The 18,819-nt window shown below is 41.2% G+C and overlaps 1 protein-coding gene across 5 annotated transcripts in view; it reads left to right on the top strand.

Annotated features, from left to right (window-relative positions):
- Positions 1 to 7,678, top strand: part of cpeb3 (cytoplasmic polyadenylation element binding protein 3) — a 52,019-nt gene extending 44,341 nt beyond the window's left edge. For all 5 annotated transcript variants that reach the window (XM_028603275.1, XM_028603274.1, XM_028603271.1 and 2 more), the window contains 4 exons: positions 1,221 to 1,339; positions 4,068 to 4,182; positions 4,714 to 4,895; positions 6,563 to 7,678. In XM_028603275.1, coding sequence (XP_028459076.1) covers positions 1,221 to 1,339; positions 4,068 to 4,182; positions 4,714 to 4,895; positions 6,563 to 6,790 — 644 coding nt within the window. In that variant the 3' untranslated portion in view covers positions 6,791 to 7,678. The remainder of the gene's footprint in view (positions 1 to 1,220; positions 1,340 to 4,067; positions 4,183 to 4,713; positions 4,896 to 6,562) is intronic.
- The last annotated feature ends 11,141 nt before the right edge of the window (positions 7,679 to 18,819 follow it).

Genomic DNA, 18,819 nt, shown 5'->3' with positions numbered 1-18,819 from the left:
CGAGGGTGAAACTGAGAAAACGGGCGTGTGTGTGTGTGTGTGTGTGTGTGTGTGTACTTCTGCATATCTACCAATCCCACTCAGACAGCAGCTCATATTCCCCTGACTCATGGGTGCCACAGGTGGTGCTGGGCTTCAGCTAACATAACCAGGGCAATATACTCTAATCATTTACAGCCCACTGAGAGATGCCTGTGCGCACCAATATCTGCTGCTTTTCACGGTATTGCAAATATATTCCCCCTTGTCTCTATTGGCAGAGTATTGCGTTTTTTTTATTATTTGGCTGTCAAAAAGTGGCTCTGGGCTCTTGTTTCTTTGTCCTTTCTCAGTATAAATCAAATCCCAATTGCTCGCCAAACCCCTGTAGCATTGTGTGATGGATGTATTGTACCCTATAGATCGTTTTCACAGCAGATATGTTGACATGTCATAGTAGGAAAAGCACAGGTGTATTCAAAACCATTAATGGCTGCATTCCACTTAGGAGAGGCCCCTGGTATTGTGCATGCTGACTCACTGAAATAGCTTACTGGGACACTAAGGTTATCAATTTCAGCTGTGCTTTTCCTACTATGACAAGACAAAATGTCTGCTGTGAAAAAGGTCCATTGAGTTGTTGATTTTTTTTTTAGGTCCCCCCAAAAAAAAAAAAAAAAAAAAACACGGCTTAATAGCTCTGACCTCGGATAAGGTCTCTGCTCTCAATGCTAAATAATTCAGAAGTGCAGAGTGACTGTCTGAAGTTCTTTCTGCCTCGCTTAGACATCTCCAAACTCACTCTACCTGAACCCACTCTCAGGGAAGATCTGCAGTGTGTCAGGCTGGTCGATTTCGCATGGTTCCTTTTGAAGTGGAGCACTCTGTTAGCCATTTAATCTGAAGCGGCGCAGGCAGCAAGGTGCCGGCTGTAGAGTTTCGTTCGGCGAGGCAAATGAGGACAGAAGAGCAGGCCACAGGGTGAAGAGGAAATCTGAAACTATGACTAATTAAAAGGGGGAAAAAGTATGGGGGTTAGTCATGAGATTGTGACTTGTACAATGTAGACTCTATGGAAAATACTCCCAATGTTTATGAATTGTTGCCCTGAGGACAGAGTTTAAAGCAACATGGTCACAAGCGTATATGACTATTTAAATGCAACAGATGTACATTTTGTTAGCAAATATCTTCTTTTTTTTTTTTCGTCCCTAAAATCCCCCATTTGTTCTTCTTTCCAGGATACGCCTTCCTGCTCTTCCAGGAAGAGACTTCTGTCCAGGCCTTGATTGACGCCTGCATCGAGGAGGATGGAAAGCTCTACCTGTGTGTGTCCAGTCCCACCATCAAAGACAAACCGGTAAGCGCCCGACATTCATGGAGTAGTAGTAGATTTGGGTCTTCACATGTCCAACTTATTCCCCTTATCTGTCCAAAACTGCTAAAAAAAAAGGATTAGGACACAAAATTACTCAGAATTCAATCACCTAAATTGTACACTAAAAAATAAGAATTCAGTTGAAATATTTAAAGTGCCCATATTGTGAAAAAAATTCTGGGATTTGGGGTGTTATTTTGTGTCTCTGGTGGTCTCTTCTGTAGAGATGCACCGATTACAACTTTCTAGGCCGAGTTAGGCCAGCTGATACCGATTTTAGCCGATTCCGATTTCATTTTTTCTAACCACTTTACAGCACACACAAATATTTATTTTCTATCTTTTCTTTAATAGAATATTTTGCACAGAACATAGAACATTTTTTGAACAGATATGAATCACTATAAAATAGAACTATATCAATTACACCTGGTGTAGGAAATTCACACGCATCTAAAGTGCAACGTTAGAACCATTTCCTTCTTTTCACATCCAATATGGCCTATTTGGGTTTTTGGTGTCGTCCCTTTACTACTTCGTCTGACTACTTTTTCCTTGCAGGTGTTGCATATTGCAAACTTGTTATCTTCTGCACACACGCTGAAGAATTTCCAAACAGCTGACATGTTGCAGGTCACGAGGTGCCCTACATGTGCGAGAATAGCGCGGACACACGCTTCACACCGCAAGCGGGTATGCACGACAAATGGCGGAAAAATTGAGAGAAAGTGAGAACTCGTATAACTTATGTTGTCAGTTAATTGTAGCGTTGACCGGCATGAAATCGGCGTATGTCAGACTGACCTGCCGGTCACCGGTCATGGCCGAGCACGTGAAAACCGGCCAATTCCGGTCAGCGCCCGGTCTATCGGTGCATCTCTAGTCTTCTGCCTTCAGTCTCCGGGTGAGCTGTTCAAAGCTGGCAGGGCTTTCTACGTCAGAAGCTGAGACGAGGTGGCTAACTGCTAGCATGCTAGCGCTAGCATGCTACCTCGTTCTCAATGGCAAAACACTGCTACAACACACACATGTTCACCATAATCTACAAACAACCTACTTACTTCTCCCTGTTCTGCAGGTATTCCACGCAAAGTTGGAAGTGCGCCCTTGTTTAGAAGAATTCTCCCGGCTAATCCTGCCTTGTACTGACTGAAGTTAGAGAAACAGCTAGCTGATGTGATCCTTACCTAGCTACTGCGCATGTGTGACTCCCAACAAAGATGGAACAGAAGGGAGATGTCTCACTCTGTAGCTAAAACAGAGATCTCAACACACAGGGTGAAAAGAGGAGCTGCAGCAATGTGCCTTACCACAAAAATATGGTGTTTTTTGAAAATTAAACCATGTAGGCCTAAACCTATTCTGGTAAAACCTCAAAATACAATTATGAACCTGAAAATGAGCATAATATGGGCACTTTAAGAAAACTACAAGGGCACTCGGAGAGCACAGAGCTTCGCAAAGGCATGTCCTGTCATGTCAAAGTTCTGACTAACGTTTCACGTGGATTTTCCTAGTCGGGAACTATTTATTTCCAATAATTCCAAAACCACATGAATGCAGCACAAATGCCCTATCTCTCAATGTTAACGAAAGTGAAATATAACTTGCGTGTCCGCCCTGAGATTCGGTTTCACTCCAAAATGTAATGGGTTCCTCGTTGGCCCATGCTACACCCTTTCATCAAGTTTCATTGAAATCAGGCCAGTAGTTTTTCTATTCCTGCTGACAGACAGACAAACCTCACTGAAAACATGACCTCCTTGGTTGAGGTAACAATACTAAGAGTCCGTAGCCATGCTAGCAGCTCTGTGAGGCTGTACTTTGGCTCATTGGTGCTATACGCTAAATGCTCATGTCAGCATGCTAACTTCCTCGCAATGACAGCGCTAGCCTTTTATGTTTAACAGGTATATGGTTCACAATGGCTGCGTCCGAAATGTCATACTAACATGCTATTTAGTAGGCTAGGCTAGATTTTTTTTGTATGAAATGTACCTTAGTATGAAAATTGCATATTATTTCCTGTAAAATATTACAGAATGCATTACTGGACACTATGCCGGCATAAATATCCCACTATGCAATTCGGTAGTAACAATGTTTATAACAGACAAACAGACAGAAACCAAGCAGCTCTGTAACAGTAATAACGCTCTAATTTACATTTCTACATATTTAAGTGACTGTAGGTCTAGTTATTCACATCTTTCAGTAATTTAAGCTGGCGATGCTGCTAGAGCTGAGGTCGGCAGGGGTTACCATGGTTTCGTGTCTTAAAACGGCAAGGAGGCTCTCAGAAAGTGCAGTGAAAATTACAGCTTTGGCTTAGTTTTAATGGTCTAGTGCCAAAATAAAGTATTGGACAAATTGAAAGTTTGACCTGATGATGGTGCTTTATAAAAGGTAAGGGGATCACCAAAGTCATTAGGATACATGGTCTGGGGAGCATATATATATATATATATATATATATATATATATATATATATACACAACATTTTGTTCCAGTTTATGTTGTAGTTATTGACATGATTCACTGAATAGGTGAAAACAACTTTAATCTCCGGTTGGTAAAAAGCTCAGGGTTCACCAGAGTCCTCAGGATTCATGCTGCTGACACGGCAAAGCGCTACACGTGAAGTTTATTATATTATGTATACATATTGCCTTCTAATCAACCAAATTTTTTACTTCTTTCTTAATGCAGGTCCAGATCCGTCCCTGGAACCTGAGCGACAGTGACTTTGTCATGGACGGCTCCCAGCCTCTGGACCCCCGCAAGACCATCTTTGTTGGGGGAGTGCCACGGCCTCTGCGTGCAGGTAGCTAATATTAATAGAATATCTTTTCTTTTTTTTTTTTGCCATCCCCCCCAAAAAGCCTCCAAATTGGCTTCATACAGTTGGCTGGCATGGAGCACAGAGGCTGGAGGCTATAATGAAAGTTGTCCCTGTGAGAAAGCCATCCGCTACTTGGGTTTCCAGGAAGCGAGCCAAGTGGTCGTCATGTTAAGAATTCATGGTGTAATGGAAGGCTCGGTTTTTCTGTTCTTGGGATAAACATGCCTGGCTGGTCTGCAATGTGACCCCGACTAATTATACCGGCAGTTTGAGACCGCCGCTCTGATGAATAGTGCAGTAGGGTAGATTTTTACATCACCTAATACCAGCGGCAATGACAAAAGTCCAAGTGAAACCTTTCACTTTGTTTTTAAGAGAGGCTGAAGGCTTTCAATTTTGAGGACAAAAGAAGTGCCAACATGGTCTTTAACTGACAAAAAAAAAAAAACAACCCATGGCTGGAGCATTAATCATCTCCCTTCCTTTTATGTTTTCTCCACTCCTTCTCTCCAGTGGAGCTGGCGATGATCATGGACCGGCTGTACGGAGGTGTTTGCTACGCCGGCATCGACACTGACCCCGAGCTCAAATACCCGAAGGGCGCGGGCCGCGTGGCCTTCTCCAATCAGCAGAGCTACATCGCTGCCATCAGCGCTCGCTTCGTTCAGCTGCAGCACAATGACATCGACAAAAGGGTGAGCGAGTTCATGCGCTCCATTCACAACAGCCATCCCCCCCCCCCCCCCCGACAGAAAGCGGCGGTCTCCGCCACAGCTGAGGGTTTTTCCGCAGGCGTTCCTATGGCGTGCTGCGGAGCTGAACTCTGCCTGAGCCCTCTCCCGTGTGGCAGAGCTTTCACTGCAGCCGGCTTTTTCAGACTCAGCACAGCCTACAATAACGTTAAAAAAAAAAAAACTGCCAAAGCACGGCTGTGCAGTCACCGTGGCCTTTGGCTGCCGGAGTCCCCGACAGATGTTTCAAGTTGTAGACCCATAGGGTTGGTTTAATTATAGTAGTTCCCTATACGTGTTTATCCACTCGGGGGTGTGTGCTGCAGCCTGGTTATTTTAGGCACGACGGGTCAATTGCTGCGGGACAGATCGTGACCAAGAGAGACTGGTTGTCAGCCAGTAAGCCGAGCCTCTGTAGGGCGGGGCAGTCCACCCCACCTCAGCTATCACCATTGATCTTCAGTTGGGGGTGGGGTTTAGTGTCTTAATTATGAATGGAGCTCTGTGGAATTCAAAAACAAGTTAAAGAAAAAAAAAAAAAAAAAAAACATTTAGGAAGGCAACTAATTAGCCCTTTTGATGTATACCGTGGAGAACTGTTTTTTTTTTCTTCTTTTTTTTTTCAGATGTCAGATTTTTACAGCATTTCTTTGAAAATGAACACTGAAATTCTGTTAGTTTGAGTTTAAAGTTTTGGTTATGGTACACCTGTTTTGCCTCTTTTTCTTTCTTATTTTTCTCTTTTCTCGCATCCACAGTTCCATTAACTGTAAATGGCTCTTGATGATAGGACACAGAAGCTCATTACCCCCGGTCGGCTTTTATGTCCACTGAGTTGACATCGGCGTCTAATAGCGCGGCAGCGTTGCTGTCTTCGTATTTGTCTTGCGTGAGGTTGTTGCTCCCAGCAGTGGAAGTTGTTGCAGAGTTTTGGCAGAGATGGCCGGTCTTCTACTGTTGAAGGATTTAATAACCTTTCATTTTGTGGTAAGCGTCCACCCCTGCCAACTCATGCTCTGAGGCGTCTCCACGGCGACTGAGCTCTCATTTCTTGTCTCCCGGCTTAGTGGTCAAAGTCATTTTCACTGGTGGACGGAAGGATACCTGCCTCAGTCTAGCCCGGTTTGGTTTTGGAAAATCTCACGCACCTCCATCGACAACAGCTGTTATTTCAGCACGTATTTACAAACTATTTGTGTTGGTTTTGCAGTGTATTAGTCTGGCATAAAGAAGAAGATACCAGATAAATAATCCACCTTTTTTATTTTTTTTACAAATTAAATTTTCCTGTAGCAGTGGGCATAACAAGGTGACTAACGGAGGTGCAAATAAACACGTGTTGAACTGTGCACAAACAAATTGCACAGACTACTGTATATCTGCTGAACCTTTTGCACATTCCTCAACATCTTTGCACAACCTGCACGTAAAGCCTTCTTTTCTTATCGGTAAAACAGTTGCATCATAGATACGATACAACTTTATTGTCAGCCAAAGGCTGAAATTCTTTGTACAAATTCTTTTTTATTTATCTATTTATCTTACCGTTTCTTTAACATTTATTGTTTCTGATTTCCGATTCTGGCCGAGAGCAGACTTGACGCCGCCTCTCGTTCTCCCTTCTCCCCCAGGTGGAGGTGAAGCCGTACGTCCTGGACGACCAGTTGTGCGACGAGTGCCAGGGGGCGCGCTGCGGGGGGAAGTTCGCCCCCTTCTTCTGTGCCAACGTCACCTGCCTGCAGTACTACTGCGAGTACTGCTGGGCCAGCATCCACTCGCGCGCCGGCCGAGAGTTTCACAAGCCACTGGTGAAGGAGGGCGGCGACCGCCCCCGACACGTGTCCTTCCGCTGGAGCTGAGGGGGGGTCCCCGAGTCAGCCCTGCCCCCCAGGGTGAACCCACACCCGACCCCTAAAAAAAACAACAACCTCCTACCCTACAGGCTGGGACAGCGCTGCAACACCCCCCTCACGCACACACACACACACACACACACACACTCTCCCCCCCCACCCACTCCGCCCTGCTCCCCACAAACACCTCATGAAAATAAGCGGAAAGGATACGGTCAAATAGATGGGACTCTCTTCATCCCACATGGCTCTGAACTCATTCAGTCTATGGTTCCCCTCTGATGAAGCATTGTGGGGGGGAAATGAAATGCGAACGTCTATCAGCTTAGAAATTGCACTTTGGCACAAAGTCTCACTAAACACACACACACACACACACACACACACACACACACACACACACACACACACACACACACACACACACACACACACACACACACACACACACACACACACACAGGATGGGATGTAGGACACCTGTCTCATTTTCAGTTCCCCGTTCTGTTGACTGGGTTGGTGTGGTACGTCCTGTTGGACCCCTCCTCACTGAGAAAGAGGTGTGGGACCATAGGAATATTTAAAAAGAAGAAAGAAAAGAAAAAAAAAAAAAAAAGGTATATATATTTTTTGTTTTGTACTTATCTATACATGTATAGATAATTTAAATTTGATGTAAAAGGAGCATGCACTTATTTTCAAAAGCTGTAGTTATATCGCCCCTACTATTACACAAAAATAATTACCAAAGGCAAATGAAATTAACGCGTACAGAAAAAGCTAAATAGGTGGCATAAGATGTAGCAAGACTTAACAGCTATCCAGTAGTGTGGGCCCGTATCGCCCAGAGTAAAAAAAATAAAAATAAAATAACACGGCTATATTCACTCTCAATTTTGACTGAATATTAATACCTCATACGCGCAATCAGATTAGTTTGCTTTTTGAGTTCTAGGTTCTTTATTTTTATATTAACATTATTTTTTAGTGTTATGTAAATGTAATGCTGCAATAGCTTTGCTGCTAAATCCATGGTATAAACGGATACCATACGTACTTTATTCAGGCTAGGGTGTAAAATAACGAATAACCGATCAAGAGAAGCACCTGGTGTTGGAGAATGACGAGCTATCATAGGGGGAAGGTGGACGATGGCAACCTTTTGTGGGGGTCGGGGGGGGGGGGGGTCGCCCCTAACTGCATGTTTATTTCAATCAGGTTGCTGCATGCAATAGACTTTTCAGTATCATGTCTACTATTCGATTCTGCCCATGTTTGCACAACACAACTCAACTCGCACGAAACTGGACGGAAACGGGGGAGGACTGGTCAAAAGGAATCACGGTGGCGGCCAGAGCAGACAGTTCCTGCACAAAACCAGGCAGTGAACACAACCAGACGACAGGGGAAGGGGGAAAAAAACAACCATAATAATCACAAATCCAATTAAATGTAGGATTACCATTTAAAAAAAAAAAGAAAAAACTGTCTATGGTAGGTGAAGTACTTTTTTGCAGTGATTGTTGATATAGTTGTGCAATTTTTTATACCGTATGTAGTATAGGTCTGAGTATGCCTAGAACTGTGATTCGCTTTAACTGTCGTTGATGTCCGACATAGAAGTCCTGTGAAACTTCATAACTAGTGTATGCACACGTATATATGTTCTCTTGTACACACACTTGCACCAGTATACACAGAAGCCTCTCGAGCACACACACACGCACACACACACACACACACAGACACACACACACACAGACCGACACACACACGTGGACGGCTGTCTTTCTTACGCACACAAACAGGCCTACAAACACAGAGTCTGATCCGAAGAGAAGACGCAACAATGTGAGCTTAAAACTGAAAACTGAGGTCTTTATTTTTTTTTTCTCTCTCTTTAATTTCTACCACTGTTGACGAAAAAACAAAACAAAAAAAGCGCACGTTTACGTCTCAGAATGCAACCAAAGAGCTCACGTGTTGGACTTTTAACCGAGCGCCTAGCACGCCGAGCCGACAGCCGCCTGCAGAGAGGGACTGAAGGTGCGGTCGATTAGATGGGGAAAGAGGGCAGACGGGAAGAGGAAATTGGGGGCAACTTTGAAGCTACTGGAGACTTGAGGTTGATAAACTGAGCTCTCTGCACATGCTCTCAATGGGGTGGGGTGGGATGGGAATGGGGGTGGATGACATTGCCAGAACATGCAGATGTGCAAGCTGGGGTTACCATATTTATCCAGATTATTATTATTTTTTTTCCTGCAAAGCTTGAAGTAATGGACCTGCTTAAAAAGAAAAAAGGTGGACATAGCCTATATATATATATCTATATATATATATATATATATATATATATATATATATATCTTTTAGTTTTTTATGGTGCGTAGTTCAAACAGCATTGGTGGGTGGGGAGGGAGGGAGGCATTGAAAATTATAACGTATTGGCTGCTGAAGACAGGGCGGCTCTGGTTTGGGGGGTGTGGTGGGGGTGGGGGCAAGTTACACTGGTTTTAGCAGTTTTGTGGACAATCCGAACGGGATCCTACATCATTGCAAGTTAATGTGTGTCCCCCCTTTTTTTCTTTTTTTTTTTTTTTTGTCCGTGAGTTGTGATTGTCCCGTGCTGGCGCCCCGCGGCCCCTTTCCTCTCTCATTTTAGTCGCAAACTGATTTTTTATTTTTTTTTTGCTTTAGAATAGATCTTTTTGTTGTCCAAGATATAAAAAAAAAAGCTAATTGAAACTAAGCAGAATATACTTTTTTTACTGGTAGGAAGAAGAAAAAATAAAGAAGAAGAGGCTAACCATGAGTAATAATAAGTATCCCTATGAAAGTGAATTCTGGGTGTTTTTGTGACATTTCTTTCCCCGCCCAGACAGGTTTTCTATGTTTGTTCCTTCTCTAGGATAGCTATTTGTTATGCACTACTCTTTGTATCCGAAACAGTTTCCGACGGTCAGCAGCTCTTTTTGTTAAAAGACAACGACGACAACAACAACAACAACAACAACAAAACGAGACGATAAAGCGTGCTTTCTGACTGACAAGATCTTTTGCAATACCTCAATTTTGAAATATAATAGGAGAGAAACTGATATTTTCTAAGTAAGTTTATTCAGATGAAAAAAAAAATATATATATATTAATTTAATCAAGAGAAATGATTTAACAGATGGTTGATTTTATTTTTATTTTTTATCATGCTTATTTGCTTTTATTTTAAGAATTTATTTTTTTGAAAAAAGACAACTGAAGGAGCTAGAGCTTTATAACTAATATAATAATGTAGTCAGTGAGCGTGCGGTCCACTTTGTTACAGTGGACGGAAAGGGTGAGTGTCCCAACTGGTCGAATTGGTTTCGAAACATCCCTAGGAAGAAAAAAACGTATCAGGTGCTCCGAGAGAAAACTGAACATATTTCCCACGTTTTTTGTATATTTATAATCAATCATTAACTATGCTGACCAGAGTTGTGAAAGAGATCTTCTGTTCATTATTTTTTTAAGAGAAGTTTTTTATGTTTCCTAAAAGTATGTGCTCCCTTTTTTTTTTTTTTTTTTTTTTTTTTTTTTTTTTGTAAAAAAGAAAAAAATACCTGATTTGTTAGCCTGACGTGGTCGGGAGGAAAACTTCAAAAAAAATAAAAAAATAAAGAGACTTGTGAGAGTCACTCAACAGCTGGAGGTAGAGAGACAAGAATGTTATTTTTTAACACGGAACAGACACACGTGTTATCACCTGTAACTTGATCGAAAGCCCCCAAGGTGCATCATTTGACTGGTGGCCTTCTATTCACGCAAGACTTGAATTAGTCCCATTTTTTTAAAGGCTAAGAACCTTGATTCTTTGTTGTAATGTGCAATACTGTTTGTACTGTTTGTAGAAAAGAAGAAAACCAGAAAAAAGGCATTAATCTTTATTGCAGAATTATTTTCATTGCAAGCATTGTGATTCACTAAAATCATTTTCTACTGTGTATTTACCTACTCGACCTGCTAGTACCTTCCAGTAGTAATGTAGCCTTTGTACTGAAAAAAAAAAAATTCATTATTTTTTAGAAAGTTTTGCTAAAAAGGAAAAGAATTTCAAACATATTTACATATTTTCATTTTTATTTCGTATATTTCTTTTCTTAACAGGACTTATTTCTCAACCATTAATAGTTATTTCTGGGGGAGACTTTCATATCTCGTCAATGTCATTAATATTATTTTGTATTTTTACTTGGAATAAATTAATTTTATGATGCTAATTCTTAAAAATGATTTTTTTTTTTTTTTTTTTTTGTTCACTTTTTTCATTTGTTGAAGCTGAAAAAAAAAAAAAATATTGTTACTAAAGTGTCTCGATTCTTGAAATGCTAAGCTTTATGTGTTAACTCGCTGATGTTGCTCACATTAGTGTGAAAAAGGATCTTCGGAGAAAAAAAACAAAACTATTCACAAACAGCAGATTGGTGGTTGGTGATGTTTAAGTGATTCGCAATGTAAACGAATGAATGGGCAATAAAATAAAAATGGCAGAATGGAGCATACATGCGGTATGTTGTGATGTAATTGTGGAAGATGGACTACACCACTGACCATTTACATATTGCTTCTGCTACTCCCATACTACTACTACTACTACTACTACTACTATTACCACTAACTCTACAATAACCTGTCCTCACTTTGTGCAGTGGAGAGCAACATTTCCTCACGTGAAATATTCAACAGCCATGTCATATCCTCGTCTTTGTAGTAGGTCCGGTCCCTGCAGAGTGCACCAGTGTGATTGTATATTTAAGTATGAATGTAAATGTAGAGATTCACTGTGTAATATACAAAGTTTGGAAAGAGCATGTGTAACTGTAGAATCTTACTTATTCATAGGAGGCAATGGTCTGAAGTGTGTTCCCCCCCCAAAAAAAACTTTTGATTTGTTTTTGTACTATTTTTTTTTTTTTTTTTAAATCCTACATTTGCCTTAAAAAGAATGGTTTGACATTTTGGGAAATAGTCTTATTAGCCCTTCTTGCCAAGAGTTGACGTAAATGAGAAGATTGACGCTGCTGTCATGTTTGTATGGTGTATATAAAGCTAAAGCAAGGAGACTTTTAGCTTAGCCTAGCATTAGCACCCTGCTACATAACACCCTGTAAAACTACAGCTCATATGTTTGTTTTTTTACAGTTTTGTTTGCGTGAAGATTAAAGAAACAAAATATAACGTGTAAATTAGTGAGCTTTAGAGGTAAGGCACTTTTCGGAACCGAGCCAAGCTAGGGAGCTAGCTAGCTATGTTCCCACATTTCTAAGAAATTTTTTTTCACTGAAAATTAGGCCCTATGTTCCCACAGTTCCCATATTTCTAAGATTCTTTTCCAAAATGAGGCCCTTTGTTCCCACATTTCCTTTTTCATGAATTTGTATCAGAGTGTATCCCCTTTCTCCCAATTTGGTAGCCAATTACACCCAACCTATTGTCCAGTAGCAATGAATTACAGATGGAATGTAACCCTATCCCAAACATAGGGCCTAATTTTAAGAAAAATCTTAGAAATGTGGGAACATACGGCTGTGGGAACATAGGGCTTAATTTTCAGTGAAAAACAATTCTTAGAAATGTGGGAACATAGGGCTGACCCCGAGCTAGCTATTTACCCCCTGCCTCCTTTATGCTAGGCTAAAGATAATTAGTTGGCTGTAGTTAAATGGGAAGTTACAGTTGTCCGCCAGTTAGCTTAGCATAAAGACTGAAAGGAAAAAGGAAACAAAAGGAAACTGGGAAACGGCTAGCACAGCTGGGTCCAAAGGTAACACAATCAGCACCGAAGCGGATCTCTTTTGTTTATTCCAATCAAAATCCGAAATGGAAAAGCGTCACGTTCCAGTGTAAGACTATTTCTTGGTCGGGAGCAGTGACTTCCTGGCGTTTTGTCCAAGAGTAATAACGTTAACCCAACTTGTCTTTTTACACTTTTGTTTCAGTACGAATTTTCACAAATTTGAGCAAATGTGTTAGCTAGCTAATTAGTCAGCTTCAGAGGTGCTGCTAGGCAGATTTTGTAACCTATCAACAGAGCCAGGCTAGCTGTTTCCTATGTTCATGCTAATCTAAGCTAACTGGCTTCAGGCTGAAGCTTCTTTACTACACAGACAGTGTGGCATTTTTTTATTTTCATCTAACTCTCAATAAGACAGTGAATAAGTGAATTTCCCAAAACGTCGGATGGTTTATTTAATTTAGGCCAAAGTGTTTTTGACGTCCCTTCCTGTTTTCATCCAAAAAGGGACATCAGTGCTCATGTGAGAATGTTCTTTCTGGCTGGCCTTTGGAAACTTTTCTACCAGTTTATACAGCTGATGCTAAAAGCAACCCGCCTCATGTCTTTTAGTCCAACACTGTTCTCTCTCCCAGGGCTCTGTATTATTCACCACTATACCACCAAGTATTTATCTATCTCCTGGCCCTCGTTTTTTTTTTTGAGTTTCTCTTTCACTTCAAACAATTTATACCTAAACTATAATGCAAAATGTATGTGCAAATGAAAAAGCTCATGATTTGGATGATGGCAACCATTTTCTATATTCCTCTCTATAGATATACGTATGTATTTCATGTAACTAGACTTGGGTAGTATACTGTATATTCACTTCTACTTCATGGGCGTTCTCTGGGTAGGTAAACACTGTCAGTCTCGTCATGTTGTGATCTCAAAATGGATGAAGAAAAAAAAAAAAAAAGATTGGTAATGTGCTTTTTTTTCACAAACATCCCACTACTTTTGTAACGTATATTCGTTTTTGTTTTTATTAAGGCACCTGTGGTTTGACTTTCTAGGTTTTTATTTCCCAACTTGAACACTGGATCTATCGTGGCGAGGCTTTTTTGAGATTGTTGACTTGGTCTGAACTTTTTTGCAGTAACTGTGATTTGAAAACCTGGAGCTCAATGCTGCTAATGCTTACTACTGCTTCAGAGTTTGTAGTTCCCACCTTCATTTTTTCCTTTTTCTGTACTAATAAGCAAATCTTATTAAACGTAGTTGTATGACGCTGTGAAACCTTGTGGTCTTTTGCATGGCATCCTCTACCTCTCTGTCATCTCTGTCCCTCATGCACCAGACTTTAGAAAACAGCTGACCAGTACTAACTTGCATTATGGCCCTCTGCAGCTTACTGTCTTTACATGCTTACATCGGTCCTTTCAGTGGAATGGATTCATTCTTCAGATTCAGACGGTAAGGCAGATGATGCATCCTTAATGATCCGTTTCTGCATTTGATAAAACAACCCACCCCCCACCCCCCACCCCACAAGCTGTTCTGGAGCTTTTCATCGGATCACACAATCGTCAGCAGATGGGGTTCCTCCAGTTCTCACAGAATTGTAGAGGTTAAAAATTTGTGAAATAAAGACCGGCTGTAAGTAGTCGAAATATCGATTCAATGATCAACGGTCCAATATGATTGATGCAAAGTGAAAATATCGATACAAATCTTTAAGATGCGCCTTTATTTTGAAATTGCCGCCGAATATTCTTTTTATTAAAAATATTTTTTGCTTTTAAATGTCTGGAAGAGCTCAGTAATAAAATTGTTAAATCATATTTTAGTTGCTTTCTGTGAGTTGATAGACGTAGCTGTAAAAGACTGTTGAATGGGCATAGTATATCGTCTCAGATTGATCACAGGCCCCTGAAATTAATCACATTAAAATTGTAGCGTGGCAGACTTTGCGATTAAGAAAATATACGGTTGTTCAAAGAATTGATTTAATATTGTATTGTGATAAAACGTGTGATTTACACCCCTAGGTGTAAGAAGAGGAATTTTATAAGTGGACTACACTGAAATACACTCACCTAAAGGATTATTAGGAACACCATATTAATACCGTGTTTGACCCTATCCTATCAATATGGGCCAACATTTCTAAAGAATGCTTCCAGCACCTTGTTGAATCAATGACACAAAGAATTAAGGCAGTTCTGCAGGTGAAAGGGATCCCCCACACCATTACATCGTGCAAATTGTTAACCTGACTCCGCCAGATGGATTGCTTTGCATTTGCTCGGCATATCCATCTGGGAACTTTCCGTTGGAGAACTTTTGGGAAGGGGCGGAAATACTGGTTAGCTGATTGGATGAACCATCTGTCTATCACCTACGTTGGTGATAGACGGGCCAAATCAAACAATCAGATCCACGAAGCGTATGAAAATACAACCACAAGCCCCTGCTGCTGCAGGCAAAGCATAGCTCGTTAGCTCAGCATGCAAACATGTCGGTAAAGGATATTTGCCGTTTGTGTAACGAGAATTTAGGAATAAAAGGCACCATTTCAGGTTCCCGGACCATATTCCAAAAGAAGGATCCAAGAAAAAAAAAGCATTAGCGAGCGGCTACCGCTGTCTGAAAATACTGGTTAGCTGATTGGATAAACCATCTGTCTATCACCACCTAACCCACCTCAAAACCAACGCTGATTGGCCCGGCTCCAAATTTTCTCTGCCAGATGCCAGACTGATCTGCGAGTGGAAAACTGGAGCTTGCGAGATCAGGACGGTTTCACGAGGCTAGCAAATTGTAGCCTCATTTTCCTATTTTTAGTGGAGATGAGTGGTACCCGGTGGGGTCTTCTGCTGGTGTAGCCCATCCGCCTCAACGTTGTGCGTGTTGTGGCTTCACAAATTCTTTACTGCGTACCTCGGTTGTAACAAATGGTTATTTGAGTCAAAGTTGATCTTCTATCAGCTGGAATCAGTCGGCCCATTCTCCTCTGACCTCTAGCATCAACAAGGCATTTTCGCCCCCCAGGACTGCCGCATACTGGATGTTTTTCCTTTTTCAGACCATTCTTTGTAAACCCTAGAAATGGTTGTGGGTGAGAATCCCAGTAATTGAGCAGATTGTGAAATGCTCAGACCAGCCCGTCTGGCACCAACAACCATGCCACGCTCAGAGTTGCTTAGATCACCTTTCGTTCCCATTCTGACAGTTTGGAGTTCAGGAGATTGTCTAGACCTGGACCACACCCCTAAATGCATCGAAGCAGCTGCCATGTGATTGGTTGATTAGATGATTTCATTAACAGATATCAATGAAGAAACTGATCAGTCTTAAGAGCCCTGAGCCAAACCCCTCCCTCCCCTTCTTGTATATTTATTTTTATTTTATTTTTTATTTGTCTATTCGGTCTCTTTTGTCCTGGGGTGTGTGTGTGTGTGTTGGGTTCTTGTTTTCTTTTTTGTGGGTGGGCTATTATAGGGACCTGAAGACAGGTGTGTGGAAGGTCCAGTAAATGGGTGTGAAGCTTATTTTTGTTATCACTTATCTGTACAACACTTTGTTTATGCAAAGGTCACTAACTTGGAAAAAACAATAAAAAAAGATAATTTCATTAACGTGAAATTTAACAGGTGCTCCTAATAATCATTTGAGTGTATTTTACTTTGAAATTGAACCAGTTTGAAATTGTAAATTTTAATAAATACATTTCCTCAACATAAAGCATAATTAAAAAACACCAACATTCAGTTGTCAAATTTAGAAATTTGTTGGTATTAAGTTCTCAGTATTGATTAGGCTACACAATGCATTTGGTTGGTAGCAAAGTGCTTCCATTAAATTTCCACTTTTATGTGAGTTTTAAAAAGGACTTCTTGTCCATGTGGGCTTAAAAAGTTGGAGATGGAAACTTCATTCTTGACTTTAGAAAACAGAATAACACCACAAGGTCCACTTAGGAGCATTAAGAGGTCAACCATACGTCCCGGTTTGACCGGGACAGTCCCGATTTTGAAGTTAATGTCCCGAGTCCCGACAAAAGCCTGTCGGGACGCTAAAATGTCCCGGTTTTAGGAGGAGCGGCGTCAGACGATTTTGCTGGGGCTTGAGCCCCGAATGTTTTGAGTGTAGTCCCAAATGTAACTTTTTCCAGATTATTTTTCCGAGGCGAAGAGAACGGGCAGCTACATGCAGGGTCCGACCATGTTGTGTTTGTTGCTATCACCTAGCAACCGTCTCTACGTGGAGGAAAAGCTGTGAAAGCCGGGTGAAGTTTTCGGAGGAATCCTAGCCAAATCAGTGTAATACATTGATGCCATCAACACAAAGTTAAGGAGCGCAATACTAATGATTTAGTTTGAAGTTCCTGTGACGTGATGTTTACAGTCTATTGTTCAGACTCAACCACACGGAGCTCTGAAGAAGACCTGTGGGTCTCTTAGCGTCCACTCTCTCTGTAAAATGCAGCGCAGCCTCAGGTTATAACGGATGCGCTCTGCTGTCGACATGCTGCGGTAGATGCGTTGCGTTTGTGCTCCGTGTATTTCTGCAGTAGATTCGGTGTTCCACCTCCGATGTAGAGCAGCGTACGGCCACTTCCCTAGCTAAACTCTTTGTCTCATTCAGACACCCAAACAGGGCTCTGTGTCTGTCAGAAGGTCTGAGAGCTACAGCAATCACGTAAAACCAGACTATGGTGCAGGTAGATTTCTGAAATAGTGACTTTATTCTTGTAATAGCCCATTATAACTTTATTTTTCTCAAAATCACGACCCCTCCAAATCACAGAGAACACAGATATACTGTATTTTGAATGTGCACAAAGTTTTGGACATTGCTCAAACACATCTGAAATATTACAGTCCAGGGGTTTATTAATAGGCCTACATTAACAAAAGAGCAAAACAGGAGGGAGGAGTAAATGATGCCTAGGCTACATGTGTGCTGACTCAGCTATAATTAGAAGAGTCCATCCAAAAGGAGAATACATATTTGAAAGCAATACATAATGCCTGTTAGCCTTACTTTAATATATTCCATTATGTTTTTATATTTGGATTGTAATCTATTTTTCTATTTACATAACGATATTTGCAGCATACATTGATTCAGAAAAAAAAAAAAAAAGAAATAGGTGCATAAAATTTCACCAGAATGCAGAAAATGAAGTGTTTAATGCTCAAAATGTTCAATCATTTTAATTATTTTGGTGTTATTGGAATAAATAACACTTTTTTTTAGAAAAGTCAACATAAATCTCATTCTGAACTGAAAAAGGCTGTTGCTGCAATTTTGTTAATTTTACCAAAAAAAAAAAAAAAAAAAAAAAAAAAGTATTATTAGATGAGGAGCCTATGATCAAAATAATGAAGTTACTGTGCATGTCTGACCTCGGCTGCCACATGTTCACGTTAAAAAGCGTGTGCGCGTGCACAAGCACTACGATCACACGCAAAGTGTCCCGGTTTCAGCTCCCGGAAATCTGGTCACCCTAGTCAAGAATGAACTCAGAATCTGCATCAGAACTGTCTGCATCCTTTTCTTTTTTTTTTTAAATCAGTTTTCCTTTGCAGTGTTTGACTGTATGAGGGCAGTAAATGATCAAATATGCATCTGTGTCACAAGATTCCTAATGTGACCATATTTTAGGTTCATGTTTGTCTCATCAGTATTTCTTCTTCTTGGATGTACAACCACACCATCTACTGGCCATCACTGGTCACATGCAATAAAAAAAATAAATAAAAAAAAAAGATAGCCATGTAGTTCAAAGGTCTGTAGAATTTATTACAATTCCACCATCATAAACAAAAAGCAGCAATTACTGAAATATGTACAAGTCTTTACTTAAAATACTGGTGACAGGTTTCAGGAAGTTTCAGGTACCGGTTTTAGCTTGGCCCCATGGTCAGTCTCTGTAATGCTGCTTCACGTGCCGTGCTTTCCCAGCTCATTGTTACACCCATTGTTGTTGGGAGGAGCTGAACACAACGCAAATCGTTCCACCGCAGCGTCTCGATGGCCACAGGTCACGTGAACAGACTCCTGGGTGGGGGGCGAGTGCAGACCAGCGCCATCTGGAGGATGGGAGTCATCTGGTTGTAGCATGAACAGCAGACCCCAACGGGCTTTAAAAAGCCAGCGATGACATCCTCTGGTTTCTGCAGTGAGCTCATCACTCTCGCCCCGCTTCCCTTTGTCGTACAAAAACACGGTCAGAGAGGCGTTGACAGGTGTGGCTGGGTATCGCAGTGCT

Source organism: Perca flavescens, chromosome 17 (assembly GCF_004354835.1).
Source record: "Perca flavescens isolate YP-PL-M2 chromosome 17, PFLA_1.0, whole genome shotgun sequence".
NCBI lineage: Eukaryota > Metazoa > Chordata > Actinopteri > Perciformes > Percidae > Perca > Perca flavescens.
Note: the sequence above shows the minus strand (reverse complement) of the source record. Positions and strands in the feature narration are given on the sequence as shown.